At 38.8% G+C, this 15,521-nt stretch overlaps 2 protein-coding genes across 5 annotated transcripts; both read right to left on the bottom strand.

Annotated features, from left to right (window-relative positions):
* Window positions 1-79: 79 nt before the first annotated feature.
* Window positions 80-5,874, bottom strand: LOC104448964 (SWI/SNF complex subunit SWI3B). Its single transcript, XM_010062929.3, is given in 7 exon segments — window positions 80-390; window positions 1,671-1,801; window positions 2,843-2,942; window positions 3,589-3,999; window positions 5,040-5,473; window positions 5,573-5,656; window positions 5,659-5,874. Coding segments are annotated over 7 exon segments (1,536 nt in total). The 5' UTR covers window positions 5,852-5,874; the 3' UTR covers window positions 80-207.
* Window positions 5,875-8,761: 2,887 nt separating this feature from the next.
* On the bottom strand, window positions 8,762-13,597 carry LOC104448962 (RNA-binding protein 24-A). Of its 4 annotated transcripts, none has more exons than XR_726464.3 (8): window positions 12,684-13,597; window positions 12,074-12,197; window positions 11,394-11,523; window positions 10,434-10,470; window positions 10,071-10,296; window positions 9,755-9,848; window positions 9,532-9,631; window positions 8,762-9,248 (listed from the first exon to the last, which is right to left on the bottom strand). XR_726464.3 is itself a non-coding variant. In XM_039315953.1 (7 exons), exons 1-6 carry the CDS (start codon window positions 12,888-12,890, stop codon window positions 9,751-9,753), a joined length of 822 nt encoding a protein of 273 aa, XP_039171887.1. In that variant the 5' UTR covers window positions 12,891-13,596; the 3' UTR covers window positions 9,532-9,631; window positions 9,713-9,750. The 4 variants fall into 4 exon arrangements, 1 of the variants encoding a protein (XP_039171887.1); XR_005552282.1 differs by having other exon boundaries at window positions 9,714-9,848; window positions 12,684-13,596; XR_005552281.1 differs by having other exon boundaries at window positions 9,735-9,848; window positions 12,684-13,596.
* Window positions 13,598-15,521: the final 1,924 nt, after the last annotated feature.

The raw sequence follows: 15,521 nt of genomic DNA, 5'->3' as shown, positions 1-15,521 counted from the left end.
TCTCTCTCTCTGCGGTCACCTAGGCTGCAAAAGCTTGTGTATTTTGCCAAAAAGTTCTTGAACAAAAAATATGCAGCAATTGAGAACCGATACAGAAGCATTTTTGCACAAAGGATTAAAGGGCATTCATGAAATAGCAACCATCGCCTTTACAATTAGAGTGCTTCGTAACATTACACAAAGCCCGTCATAGGATGAAGTACGTTATCATCCAGTTTTAAGAATCTCCCTTGCATCCTCTCCATTTTTAGATGCAGCATTTTTATGTAATAACAGGGAAAGCTGGTCGACAAAGAGTGTACTCTTCATTTGCTCCAACTGTTGCCTCTCTTTCTCCATCAGTAGATCCAGCTCCTCAAAGTGAACTATCTTGTCATGAATTTCCTTCAACTGTTGACATCAGTGTACGAAAGTGTAATTGTTAATGAATCAACACCAACCTCGGTCAAAATTTTCATTATGTATTCTATAATAAAGGTGATGGTGAGAGCAGTTGGAAGCAAGCAAACAAAGATGCCTGGCACCTGCTGCAAGAGTGCAGATCAAGGAACGGGTAAAGGTTCAATAGAATGAAGACAAAGTAGCAGATGCCTGCCTTGAAAACACCGTAGTCTTTAAAAGAACAAGACTAGTTTTTATTTGCACCAGCAGATGGACGCCATAATTATATTTCAAGGCAAGACGGATGATGACCAAAGGGGAAAAAATGGGGGATTCAAGCAAACTCCCTGAGACAATTTCTTTTCCGCCATTTTATCTGACAAACCAAGCAGATCATTTCAATCCATAATCCAAGGTAGACATCTAGAGCCTGTTTGATAATTGGCCAAACAGTGCCTAATTCTATTCATTTGTTTCTCCGAACAAAAAAAAAAAATTAGAAATTCATTTGATAACTTTTTTGTTCTAAGAATAAATTTATAACAGAATTAAGAAGTAAAAAAGAGTTGCTTCTTTGTTCCCGATAACAACTTAAAAATCAAGTCCATTTTCTTTTTTCCTTTTTTTCTTCTCCTTCCTTTGGCCGGTTGCTAGCTTGGCCTAGGCTGGCGATCGGCTAGACGAGGCCAACAACCTCGATAGAGTGTTGCTGGCCCCTGTTGAGCCCCGATGATTGGGCGAGACTTGGCCTCACCAAGATTTGGAAAGGCCGAGCTCACCTAGCCGAAGCGAGGCCGAGCCCTGCCCAATTGTCGGGAAGGCTAGGCCTCATGGGGGCCAGAGGCACCCCGATGAGGTCACCGACCAAAGAAAGAAGGGGAAGAAAAAAGGAAAAAAAAAAAAAGAAAAAATATAATCAAAATATTAAAAAAACTAAAAGAAATTATAAATTATGAAAGAATTAGAGGTGTTACCAAATACATTTCTATCATGAAAATAAAAATTTTAAATAGTTATCAAACGCTTTCAAATACTCATAAACTCGTTTCCGGAATAGAACAAAAAAAAAAAAAAAATATATATATATATATATATATATCCGATAACATAATGGTTACCAAATAGACCTATAGCCGCCAAAAAAATTGACAAATTTTATTGATATGAGAGCATGGTGGATCCTTTATATATTTGGATCTATTCCATTTTGTTTCAGATAGACCAAAGATCAAAATAGACACTAGCACAATTATCTCTAGACATTTTATGAATTAGAACAAAAGACACACCTGCACCTCCACAGTGTCTGATACAGCTCTCTCCAGATCAAGCTCTTCCTTCTCAAGCACTGAGTTTGCATCCATAAGAGCTCCTTCTAACGCATTCAGGGTCGTCTCTCCATTGGCAGAAACTTCAGCATCTGAAATACGGTCACGGATTAGAAATCTAACCTAGAAGGTCTAATTCAGAATTTCTAAAAATTGCACACTAGAAATCTAACCTAAAAGGTCCACAACAACCGGTATTATGGAGGACATTTCACTGATCAAAATGACTAAAATGAAGTCACATAGCCTAAGAAGTGTTGTGACAATCTCGAGAATTACAAGTAGATATGAAGAAAACAAAAATGTCTGAGGCATGCAAATACTGTCCTCAAAGATAAATTTCACCCTTCACAAAGTGCAAAATGTGTGTTGCAGCTTTCCTCCAAGATACAACAAACTGTCTAAATGGCGTGCACCTCGCTATATAGTTTATACAGAAACAGTAGAGGTCTTTTGATACCATAAGTGTTTCTCTCTCTCCAGACACTTGAGCTTAATTCTAGAATTTATGAGTTAACACACGGTTTTCCTAATGAATATATAAAAAAACACAACATATCTTTGTAGGACTCCAAGACCAACTACAGATTGCTTCGTTTCCAGTTGCCGTCAAAACCTAATTTCATTGCATTTTATGTTAGATGGCTTCACAAGTTAAAAAACATCTTTGACTTCGTTTTTTCTTGCTCCTGCATGTAAGCTTGCGACCACCTCCATTTGCTTCATAAAGAAGTAGATGTCTTGGACTTCAAGCAGGAGGCCTCACATTCAAACCGCCATAGCCTCAAGAGATTTTCCATCGCCAAAATACATCGATGACATGCAAATTTCAGCTAATAATAGTCCTTTTGAAATATCTATTTAGTCCTTTTGAAATATCTATTATACAACAAGAGGTAACCAAGCAATTTTTCATATGAAAAATGGCATTGTAAAAGGACAAGATTGAGACAATAATCCTGGATTTTTAGCAGAAAACTGTGGACGTGAAATTCACTCATGCTGCCTATGGATCATCGTAAAGACAGCTTAATGTAACTTGATTTATATACATTGCTTAATATTTAAGGATTATCATTGGGAAGTTGTGAATACATCTTGATGTATCACCAGCAAAAAAGATCCAAAATTACCTCTGTTTACTCCATACTCCACCTCAGAGAGGGTTGTCACAGCAGCTTGAGCAGCAGCTTCTGCAACTTCCACACCAGCCAAAGCTGACAAAAAAGCAGCCTACAGAGATGATTTGATTGTCAAAAACAAAATTAGGACGGCAATGACCCCATGCAGTGCGACATCTCATTAAGCAATATGAGGGCATTTTTGATAACCTCATTAAGTGATGAAAATTAAGAGGCTGTTTGATAGCCTCAAATGAGCGGATAAAAACTAATAAGCATTGACCTAGATAATTCGATTCAATTATGTAGAAGATTCTCTTAATTTGATAAGTAAGGAAGAAGTTAATTTATTCACTAGAACCATAACTAATAATAAAAATCTTGCCAATTATATTGTTAAAATCTACTAATAAAGATTATGGTTTTCAAAAAGCCCAGTCTTTCATGCAAAAATGGTGGGAAAAGCCAAAGATACAAAGTGTAGCTCCATGACCTTTACAGCAGTCAAACATGTAAGCATATAGTGTCCTAAGTTCTATCTTAGGAAGTTTAACATCATATATAAGATATGCATCACGCATAGTCTTACGACAATGGAAAACAATATGCAACATTTGCCAAAGACAGACATCCTACAAACTTTCCAAACCACTGCCCTTTTATCTATGCTAATAGAGTGGTCTTCTAAACAGCAAAAACACAAACACACAGGATTGAAAAAAGAACTTTCAACATTAGGGAAAAACAGAATTCGGTACCTGTGCCATAATTGGATTACTTGCATCGGCCAGAGGTGTGAGACGCATTCTTTTACTGGGTGCTGACATTGTAGAACTTTCAATTCCAAATTCAACATCATTATTGTCCTTCACAGTATTATACTTCCCATCAATGTCTCCAGAGTAAGGATCACTAATGAATTCCTCGGCAAAAGGAAGTTTAATAAATTTAGTGACACATTCTTTCTCAGTTCTGCCACCAACATGGTGGGCAACCCTCTTCCAGTCATCACCATAATGCATTAAGGCCTCAAGGAGATGCAAAGTTTCTTTCTCCGTCCAATCTGCCTTCATATCTTCATTGATCTCAACACGCCGAAAATCAGAAGAACTAACGCCAACCCTATAATTTCCTCTAACATAGCACCTTGCACAGAGAGTCAAATCATACTGCACGTAACAAGTAGGTGTAAATGTAATAGTCATCATCAATAATCTTCCAGCTAATCAATCATCTTCTCCTTGATGGCTATATAATCCATATTGTAGAGACAAAGCTGAATGCAAAATAAGTAAATATACTCCTATAACATAGTCAGTCTGAAACCAAACATATAGAATATAAGCTGAAAGCTCCACTATATGAGTAATCATCTTGGAGGTATTTGAAAACTTAATGAGTGAGGTGCAGTGCAGTTCACATCTTTTCCTTCTTTATAATGAAGCCAGAAAGTGCTTGACGTGCATGACAGTAACCTTTGAGCAACAATAAAAAGACTCCTTACTTTCCAAAAGAGAGAATCTATATCACACTAACATCTTAATTTTGTCAAATCAGCAAAATTTCTCATGTTAGCACTAATAAAATGATATCACATAAACATGCTACAAAAGCAAAGAATGGTGATATTGTTCCTCCACTGATCAATAATTTCGATTTTTGGGAAGTATCATGATCATCCAATAATCATGGTTTCCATTTTTTCAAATGAACAATTTGAAGACCTATTGATTCTAACAACTTTGCAGAGTTGATCATTCGGATCTTTCAATTCATAGACGTGGATCTCAGACCTATGAATAGGGGTATTCCCGAAACTCACAAAGAAAACAGAAAGTGAGTTAGACAAAGAAAATAAGAAACTTGGACAAATCTTTTTTGTCGATATCAAATCACGATTTTTCAGCAGTTGTATCTAAAAACAGGAGCCTTCAATGTTCCATTGGGGAACCGATCCCTCGTCACAACTCGGTCATAACCATGCCCATTTTATTGCAACTCCTACACAAAAATCATCACACACAAAAACTCAAAAGATTCATGATGATGGATGAGATTTGCTCTCATAACAATCACCACATCTTTGAGACATCAAAGAAACCCCTAAAAACAAGCAAGAGAGGCAAAAAGAATTCTTCAACGGAAAAAAAAAAAGAAAAAAAAAAAAAGTAGAACATCTTCTACCCCAAAAAAGGAAGTAAAACATCACCTTTTCACAAGCAAAGCAAGCAATAGTGCACACAGACTTGCAGCTATTGCACAACCTCTTCGACGCCTCCCTATTCAACCCAGCAGAGTCAACCGCATTACCTCCACCAGTACCACCGCCTCCGCCGGTGGCAGTCTTACTGCTCTCCTTATCGTCCCATTTCAACGGCTTGCTCGAGGCGGAGCCCGAGTAATTGACCAGCCCCCAGGTCTCCAAGAAATCAAAAACCCTACGAATCGACCCGACGTCGCCGATCAACGTCTTCCTCACATCAGTGAACGTGATCTTCCTCGAAGGATTTCGCCTGTAGAGCCTGACCATGGAGTTCCGGTAGTACATGTAAACCTTAGGGTTCTTCGACGGCGATTTCCCATCGAAGAACTCGGGGAGGAACCGGACCTCGCACTCGTGCACGTCGCTCCACGAGAACCACCCTGACAATTCGCATCGCACGCGCTCAATCGTCGATCTGGAAGATTACTTCAAGGAGGGGAGAGAAAAGCGCGACCATTTTTCGGGTTTTAGGGACTTACTGGAGTAGCTAGGGATGTGGATGACCTCGGCCTCGGCGACGGGCGGCTCCGTCGGAGGAGGCGGAGGAGCCGCGGCGGCGGCGGCGGCGGTTGGTTTGGGGGCTCGGAGGATGGCGGTGGTTCTGGTTTGACGGGAGGAGGAGCGGGGGCGGCGGCGGCGGCGGAGGTGGCGGCGGCGGGGGCGGAGGTGGACGGAGGTTCGGGTACATTTGCGGGCGCCGGCTCGGCGGAGGGACGGGGAGGGTCTTCGGCGGGCGATGCGGTGGCCGTGGTCTCCATAATGAGCGGGAGAGAGGTTTGAGGAGGGAAGAGGTTTACGTAGGAGCGGGTCCGATTTGCCCAAACGGGTCGGGTTCTGATTTGTGCGGGTTCAAACTCAATTACGTCTTTCCTTCCTTATGTCATAATATGTTATGCCTATATATGTCGTTTCGGCTTTTTATAAAAATTGGAAAACGGGATTCTGAAATTAATTAGATATATATCATTAAAAGTGAATTTTGGCCATCGATCGTCACAATTAATGAAATAATATTTCCTTTTTTTAAAATAATGAAGAAAATAGTCTTGTCATGGCCTTTGAATTTTGTTCATCTAATTCAAGCTCTCTATTAGAATAGACTTTCCTTCATCCCATAAAGCACATCACGAATCTTCTAAAAGATGTTTATGTCCTCTTATTCAAGTGGTATAGGCACGTCACTTGTCTTCCACTTCATTGATAGCATAAATTATTTCTATCAAAGCGATTCTTCTAGTATTTTCATAATTCGCTCTGAAATGTTAGTCTTACCAAGTATATTTGTAATTCCAATTCAACTCAATTTTTTCCCCTTTCTTTCATTTTATTTGACTAGTTCACCCTCTACTCAAATCAATCAAGCTTTCAAATACCTTGGCGCCTGATATCTTGTACACCCTTTAACAATGGCAAAGCACTCCTTGTTTTAATGTACTTATTTGGGACATACCTAATCGATTCTTCTTCTTATTTTTCTTACTCTTCTTACTCTCACTTGAGTTATTGGACTTGGTGTCTTCTTCTTCGTATCCTACTTACTCTCAGTAGAGATATTGAATATAGAATCCACACCCCTCATCTGCCACTTCTTTTGGGATTGCAACAGACAGGTGTCGGGAATCTAGCTCAAAGAGGACCATTTCCGATCCAACAGGCCGCAACTCATGTGCATAATATGTAGATCAAAATTCCCCCAAACGGAATGTGGCGCCACTCATCAGCTCTCTTTGCAACAACTAGGGTTTCCCTTGACCCTTCCTCATCGCTGCCCCTGACATCAGTCATCGCCTCCTTAGTCGAAGCATGAACAAAGCAAATCTTCCCTGCATGGGGCCATGGGAAGATTCATCAGTTTTTGAATTAAGGGTGAGTATGGTTTTAGGGTAGAATTTGAAACTGAAGAACCGGATGACCGAACCGATAAGAACTTGTCTAGTTCAAGATTCCAAGATACGTATGATAGATTCTAAACTCAAAAAATTGAGGAACTTATTTCAACACGTAAACTCCATAATTTAGATAAGTAGAACCTAAAACCTAAATCTTAAAACACGTTTTTGTGTTTTTATTGGTCTTTGCATTTGTGTATTCTTGCGATATTTCACTGTAGACAATAATGAGTATCTAATCTGAAACCACTAATCTAAATTTCAATTTTATGATTAAGACTTTATTTTGTTAATGTTTAATATTATTCATGTGTTTAAATATAAGTTGTGGTCAATTAATTGTGACAGGGTCGGATATGCAGTAAATTCTAAATTCTAAAAATTAAGTAACATATTATTGTGGGTAGATTACATGTTTTAGGTGGAATTTATAAGGAACCAGTTTGGATCTCAGGCTTCACAGCATTTGCCTCAGCAAGATTTGCTTTATTCAAGGGACATTTCCCATCCCATTACCAAACACTAGGCATGAAGTACGCCTCCTCGGAATTTTACCATATTCGACAGAAACACAATTATTTAGTACCCGCTAGGAGATGTGAAACTCGATTTCATAATGATCTCCACCACCTCATCTAGCTCCATGTACCTCAAAGGCAAGCCCAAGCCTCGTAAGAGACGCCGTGACAGTGTCCTCAAACAGCGGTCTGTATAAACTGACTTATTATAAAGGCAGTTCCCTGAGGATGATCCAACGCACTAGGTTTGCCGAGCAGTTTAATCCACACCGGCAGTGTCTGTGGGCAGGCTTTTCTTCCACATGGGCCCAAAAGCTTCGGGCAAGCCTTGAACAAGTACTCACGGCCCACAATTATAAGGCCTGGACCGGCCTGGCCCATTGGCCCCTAGGGCTTTGTTTGGAAAGGGCGGAAGAGGAGGGGACTGAAATCGAACGTGCAAAAAGTGAGATTTTGAAATTTCTATGGAAGAAAAATGGAGGGAAATTTTTAAATTTTGGGCATCTTCTCTCTAAATTTCAGTCTGATCTAGTTGGCCTGCCCATTGAACGCACGAGTTATGCACGCTTGATTATGGACCTTTCAATTTTTGATTAATCATTATACATAACATAGGAAACTAGCATTTAGACACTCATTAACAAAATCCAATTTTTTAATTAAAAAAATCCGTGCCATCATGGAAAAACTAATTTGGGGCAAGATAATCCAAACAATGATTAAGCAATTTGTGACCGTTCTTCACATTCTTATTAGAATTTTGGGCAGACTAATCAATGCATCAAATTGGAATTGCTAAAATTAGAGCTAGATAGATATAATTGAAAAAGATTTCTAAAAGTTCAAGAATTTAATGATATATAGAATTCCGGTTTGAGAGTCACATTGAGAAAACGGCGCAAAATGTATTTTTTTCCTATGATACAATAGATTAAAAGGGTGATAATAGCTGTAAGTACTTAAATTTTTTTCCCTGCTCTACAATCGAGCATCCAACTTATTTTTAATTTAATTAAGCACCTCAAATTTTTGAATATGGTTCAATGCCAGAACTCCTTTAATAATCAGATAAAAAAAAATGCCAAATTGGATATTATAGTGAGTAAACAAATCGTTCACTAATTACTTTGACATCCAACATGACCTCTTGATATGATGTCATATTAATAGAATTTTGCTTAACACGCAAGCCATGTTAACAAATGGGCTTAACTTCTGCTAAGCCAACTAGCCACATCAGCAAAATCACACGACAAGATAATTTAATAAATAGGAGCCTTACGTCAAGACAAATTTAAATTGTAGTACTTGACAAAAATTCATATACTTGTAGTGTCATTATTCCTAAAATAAAAAAAGGGGGGGAAATTGTGCATCTTATGTTTCTCAGAGGTTCATCTGATTACAAAAGTTCATATCTCCAATTGGAACTCCTAGTTCTAATATGCACCCTACTCAGAAAAATGTATATACAATGTACCATGTACACACCAAATGCAGTGACCGTCCCAGGACAAAGAACCATATCTTGATTCCAACAAGTAGATTCCATGGCTACCAGAAAACCACCTCCAGTGACCACGGACAACCCACCAAAATGAATATGAATGCTCGCGACAGATACCCAGCACGAGCAAAGAGTTTGGGATCTGCAAAAACGAGGAAGAGCCACTACGGTCTCCCATGCTGCTCCAAAATCAGGAGCAGTTCCGACATTTGACTCCCGCATGAGGACTAAGTATGACGACCTGCAGGTTGCCAAAAATTGGGAGGAAGATTCAATGCAAAGCAGAGCAGGATGCAGAAATATGGGTTCACTTTTTGGACAGATAGATGTCGATAAGGATTCCCTCTAGACGCAATGAACCAATTCGCAGCAAATCACAGAAGATCTAATAGGTGGCCACAGAGAATTGCCAATGGCCTGTGTGATTACACTCCTAGTTGGAACTCCCGCTAACAATAGCCTCATTGGCAAATGCGATGCTTTTGTTAACAAACATCAACACAATAGACAGGATCTGATCGTACCTAGAGAACATGAAATTATAGACTTTGGAAGGCATAAGGCAGAAGCCCGCCACTGATGTAGCAACTTGACTGCTCTTAGTCCCCGCACCCTGAAGAAAACCTGTGGATTGACAGCAACCAAGCATTAGATAGACATTGGATTAAAGTCAGGCTTATGAATAATGTCCTATGTAAGCCTTAACTGGGGGAAAGGAAAAGCACACCCGGGTCTTTTCTTCCTCACCCAGATGTACCGTCGGAACTGCTACTCTGAATAAATTTAGGAGGTGCACTGGGAATGATTATTTGTGGTCGTGCTGCAAGAGCTGTAGCTACGCCTGTCAATGAAAGCAAGTGAAGTGCAGGTTAGAACAGAACCTTCAATCAATCAATTGTTCAGGTGGAGTTCTAAGAGTCCACACAATAATTTGATTCGATGGAAACAAACCAAACCATGCAGGAGATTACACTACTGACTTATTCTGCATTTCACAAGGCCTGTATATACAAGAAAACACAATGAATATATGTCTCCTAAAATCCAAATTACAAGTCTTTACCGCTATGATACAATGTGTGTATTGTGGGTATTTGTGGGGTTGTCATGGCATCAGCAGTGGGGCCACCGAGCTGCATGATCTGATGGCTTGGCACTGAGTACTGCGGGGCAGTAATGAACCCACGACTACTGGAAATGTTCTGACCCACCTGGCTGTAGGGATAAATAGCCGCTTGCACTCCGTACATCTGGAGGTATTGCTGACCCATATATGGACTATAGACACCCTACTAGAATGAATTACGCACATGGATAACATGTCAGTGAAACAATAAACGCAGAGAACCCTCTCCCTTTTGTCAAACCTAATCAAAGTAAAAATGTTATTTACAATCTCTGTAAGGAACGGTTTTGAGTCTGGTACCTGTGTGTAGACATACTCAGGGCCATGTGCTGAATATCTACATAGTAAAACAAAAGGTGAAATATGTTAAAACTCGAAAAATCTTGGAGCAAAAGAGTTCTAGTGAGAAAAGCGAAAGTCAAGCATCATTGTAAATATTGGGAAAGAATATTACACATCAAGGGAAGTACCCTAGGCACGTTTACTACAGTCCAACCTAATAAGTTGTCACGTCACTGGAGTTTGAAAGGTTTCAGTTTGCCAAGACAATCATACTTTGTGTGTATATAAACAGTTATTCTTGTGTGCTGTTGATGAAGAGAGCCTATTCTGTTTGGGTTAAGAGCCAAGGAGACTGAAATCTAGAATATAGATATCCAATCTTGCAAAACACTGATAGGAGCAAACATTATCAGCATTACCCTGTATACCGTACGGGGCCATGACAACTAGTGCTTGTTCTAGGGAATTAAAACATTCATTCCAGATAACTCTAAAAGGTCCTAGAAATCAATGCCAGGTGCTTTCCAGCAGAAAGAGCCGCACCAACATTTCCTTTAGTGGCAGATAAATGCAAGAAGTGCCAGAGTAGATGGAGAAAAGGGTTGTAGAAAGTAAGTGAGTCCTACCCAAATAAAGTGAGAGATCAGATTTTTGGTCTTTTATCAAATACATTAGAATATTCCATGTTTACCTAACAATGCCAACTCAACTTTCAATCACACACAGACTAAATAAAAACAGGCATGAATTGAAGATCGCCATTTTCGTGGAAAAAAAGGGCTTATATATAAAAAAGAGAAAGTAACAACTCCGGTCAATACGATCATTCAGCTTTCACAATAACACTGGAAAGACAGAACGCTATTGATGCCTATTTTGACCTTCTAAAGACTCCTGACAATTCAAGCGCAGGACCCAGATGGAACCCAGGTGAAATTTAAAGTTCGAACAAGTGAATAATCTGTAAAAATAATATACCTATGAGCAGGATAAGTATATCCATGTTGGTAGCTGTAGTAAACGGGTTGCTGGTAGCCAAAATTCTCCGTATAAGCTCCCTGGTAGGTTTGCATGCCTCCTCCATACAGTGGAGCTGATCTCTGGTTTCCTACAAGAGACAGAAACAAATAGCACTACACACAATTGATACATTGACGGACTAGCATAGACATTGTATTAGAATTATAATACAATCTACAGGAAGTTAATAAAAGGAAATAGCACAGCTGTGCCTACTCATAATAACAAAGCAACAAATGGTTTTTTTAAAAGGTTTCCACATAAATATAGAATCTAGAATCTTAGTCATACTTAAAATACATAATCAGTGACTTTGTTTTTTCTGATAAATTAGTGACAAATGTCTGTTCAATGCATTTCAAAGCATCTTGAGGACAGTGAGCAAGGTACAAAGTTTTCAACAGACAAAAACAGAAATTCATACAAATCAAGCATAGAAGTCACACATTGAGGAAAAACAAATCTTCCCTAGTACTTCTAGCCTAGAAAATAACTTCACTACTTATTTTGCCTTCGAATTTTCATTACATCATTGTAACGGAAGAGACTTGCCAAAAGAAAACCAATGAGAATAATCATACATCAGACCATTACAGAAAGCAATATTGCAGACCAGGAAGCCTAGGGAGACGCGTTACCAAAGGAAGGAGGCGGGCGGGCTCGTCCAATTGAAGCCAAATTGCAATTTGCCCGCCTGCCATCAATTATTGGAGTGGGATCTGCACAGGCTCTCCTAGCAGCCTCAGCCTCCTGGAAAGTTACCTACACTCTCCACATGCAGACGTGCAAATTAATTTTCCAGCAAAGAAGAAGAAGAATAGAAACCCCCAAAAACACCCAAAAAGAAAAAAAGAAAAACAACAACAACAACAACAAAACAAGAAGAAGAAGAAGAAGCACTAAGACAAGATCACTAGGCAGCAACCTAACACAACAAAACTCATTGACTGCATGGAGTAGCCCACAATTCTGAAAAGCTATTTAGTCAGAGAAATGTATGACCATCTCATCATCGGATTAACCGCTTATTCCATCAAAAGATGTAACCATCCTATTCGAATATACTAGATTCCATGGTTAAATTACAGCGACAATCTTTTTCCTAGTCAAATTCGAAACCTGTCAAAAAGATAATTGCAAAAGAGACCAAGTCTGAATAAGTATCTTGGATATCAATGCATAAGCATTAAATCATCCCCTGCCAACATAGAAGGAAGAACAACAAATGAACGAAGAACAAGTACTCACAAAACCGTATCCTTTTGATCGTCCTGTGGTCTTATCAGTGATCACAACTGCCTCGAGAATTGGACCGAACTGCTCGAAATGTCGCCTCAGTGTCTCGCTCTGCGTCTCCCAAGCCAAACCCCCAACAAACACCTTGGTGTACGTGGTGTCTCCAAAAGCAGGATTCGCGAATTGAAATCCAGAACTTGAACTCCGTTGATAATCCATGAATTGAAAGAAAAAGAAAGAAAAAGGCGCGCGCGCACACACACACAAAACAACCACCACCCAACGAAGACACAACAAGAAAGATGATAACTTTGACAAAATCAAGTGTTGATATGGCCAAGAGAATGCAGATTACAGAATATTATTGTCATATAATGAGAAAAAAAAGAGGGAATTTGGAGGAATGGGCAAAAGGGTATGCTGATAAAGGGTGAAATAGCAGGGATCAAGAAGCAACGAGGCATGAATCGCAGGAAGAGACAGATGTATGTCCTAAAAAGAGAAGGCAACGATCGGAATAGAAGAAAGAGGAAGAGTGGAAATTAAAAGGAACTTTGTGAAGCAATCATACTGAAAGCAGAGAGACAACTGTAGTAGAACGTTAAGCGATCATAGATGGCGTGAGGAGAGAGAGAGAGAGAGAGCGAGAGAGAGAGAGAGAGATGTAGCTTTTTGTTGATGGTGGTTATGGTTTGTGGGCGGTGAAGAAGATGGATGGCAGAGAAGGGAATGTCTGATGAATTGGTACGAATTACGTGGGAAAAGAGCACACGCACGAACGGAAAAAAGCTGTTGAAGTGAAAGGACATGAACAATGAAGGCGATCGAGAAAACGAAGAAACCGCAAAGCCAACCGAAACACCCTCTCTTGTCTTCTTCTCCTCCTCCTCCTTCTCCTTCCTGTTTCCCACTCCTGTCTTTCGTGGATAATCAACTGAACAGAAAATTCAAAACACACCAACTTACCCCATAATTTATCTGAATTTCCATATTAGTATATACATCATAGACTGCATACTTGACAAGGGCATGTACCACATACTTTTCGCATCCAATTAAATTTAGATAAAATAAAAGGATCTCGTTAACGAATGCTCTCAAGATATTAGTTTAACTTAAGTGTATTTATTTAACGAAAAATAAATAATTTAGAAAATATTCCTAAGAAATGATCATTTGTATCACTCACAAAAATGAACAAATAAAAAAAATGTTCTTTTGTGGCTGTTTTGCAACAAATTCACAGACTAAATTTCTGCAAGAGAAGAGTTCATTTTCTTAGTTAGGAGCATTGTCTATACTCAAATTGATTTACACATTGATATATTAAAAAACGTTTTAAACTAAAAATGGAAATCTAAAGAAACCGGACCTATCTATAGAACTAAGTAAATTAGTATATGTCGAATTAAGATTTTTTGTTGTAAAATTTCCTTAAGATGTGGAAGTTTTAATTATTAATTCATCAATTTTTCATATGATATGTGAGGTTAGGACTTTAAAAATCGAACATCTTTTCACAAAATATCTTAAATGAGTGCTCCGGAGACACCTTTTATCACAACCTATGATTTTCCTATACTTTTAATTAAGCTATCTGATGGCCACTCCAATCCAAACTCTTTCACAAAAGGAAAGTTCCATAAAAGCCCATCTGTTCATAATACACGACGATGCACACGACTATATAAGGACAAATCATAATTTATGACAATTAAGTTAATTGGCAAGCAATCAATTATCTTCCATATATAAATTCAAAACTTTTCCCAAAAAAATTGAATTTTAAGTATGACTAAGATTCCAGATTCCATATTAGCGGTGATAAGAGAAAAAATATACGATTTTGAATTTCGAAAAAAAGAAGCATAGGGGCCCCTTTGGGGAAAAATATAAGGAAACGGACCTAGAAAATTGGAATGCCCCACAAAAATTATTTGTGAAACTCTTCTGGCGGCTGTAGAGTCGAGAGGAGACCGACAGGGATCGTGGCCCGCAATCGAAACGTTGGATTCTTCCCCCGTTGACCTTCTACTGGACATTATTGTTGTCTCCCCAGCTGGATCCAAGATATGATTCTCTTTACTCCAATGAGATCTCTATGTTGCAGAGTCTTAAGTGTGTTTTTAATTGGATCTTATGCGAACTGTTTTGAGTAAGAAATCATCTTTTGGTGATCAATGCACTGATTCTATTCGATCCAACGTTCGTGGGATTCAATTTGCTACTTTGTCTCTTAATCATGTCCAATCGATAATGATCAATTTAACTTTCCCCTTTGATAAAAATTCGTGGATTACAAAAAGTTCATGTTTGCATTGTATCTATTTTCTCTTTGGAAAAGCTATGCAAGTTGCTTTTTACCTATTATATGCTGCATTCAGTTGCTAGAAGAACACATAACAAGAGCTTTTTCATAAATCTAAAGTCTCTTTCATAATGGGAAAAGGAGAAACACATAGATGTAGGTAACGGATCTTGTCTTAAATGTCATGTCTGTACATATCCTTCGTGCAGTACGAATAAGTCATATCAAATCTTTGAAGTGCTAACTCTACTTATTCACTTCAATTTTCCCTTGATTGACTTTAGCATCCGAGGGCCAATTCGAGATCACAAATTCGGACGCCTCAACTAGTTATTTTGGGGTGCAGGTTAGCTCCTTGATTGGAGACCCGATTGACTCCGCTGGATTAGATTGAGCACCAACATCTACATAATTTGAGAGAGAGAGAAAAAATAAGCAACAGTTCGAATCTTGAACTTCAAGACAAGACGACAAAAAGCAATGCTTATGAAATCTATTGGGCAATCGTCTGACTTTAAAGAATAAAAAAGAGTAAAAAAGGG

This window comes from Eucalyptus grandis, chromosome 6 (assembly GCF_016545825.1).
Source record: "Eucalyptus grandis isolate ANBG69807.140 chromosome 6, ASM1654582v1, whole genome shotgun sequence".
Classification (NCBI taxonomy): Eukaryota; Viridiplantae; Streptophyta; class Magnoliopsida; order Myrtales; family Myrtaceae; genus Eucalyptus; species Eucalyptus grandis.
The sequence above is the reverse complement of the archived record's forward strand: the minus strand, read 5'-3'. Positions and strand labels throughout refer to the sequence as shown.

What these genes read in the sequence shown, in the direction of transcription:
- LOC104448962 (XM_039315953.1), bottom strand. Translation starts at nt 12,890, where the DNA reads ATGGATTATCAACGGAGTTCAAGTTCTGGATTTCAATTCGCGAATCCT. An exon ending in GATCAAAAGGATACGGTTTT is followed by an intron (nt 12,198 to 12,683) that starts GTGAGTACTTGT and finishes TGGAGAGTGTAG; the next exon opens with GTAACTTTCCAGGAGGCTGA. An exon ending in CCGCCCGCCTCCTTCCTTTG is followed by an intron (nt 11,524 to 12,073) that starts GTAACGCGTCTC and finishes TGTCTCTTGTAG; the next exon opens with GAAACCAGAGATCAGCTCCA.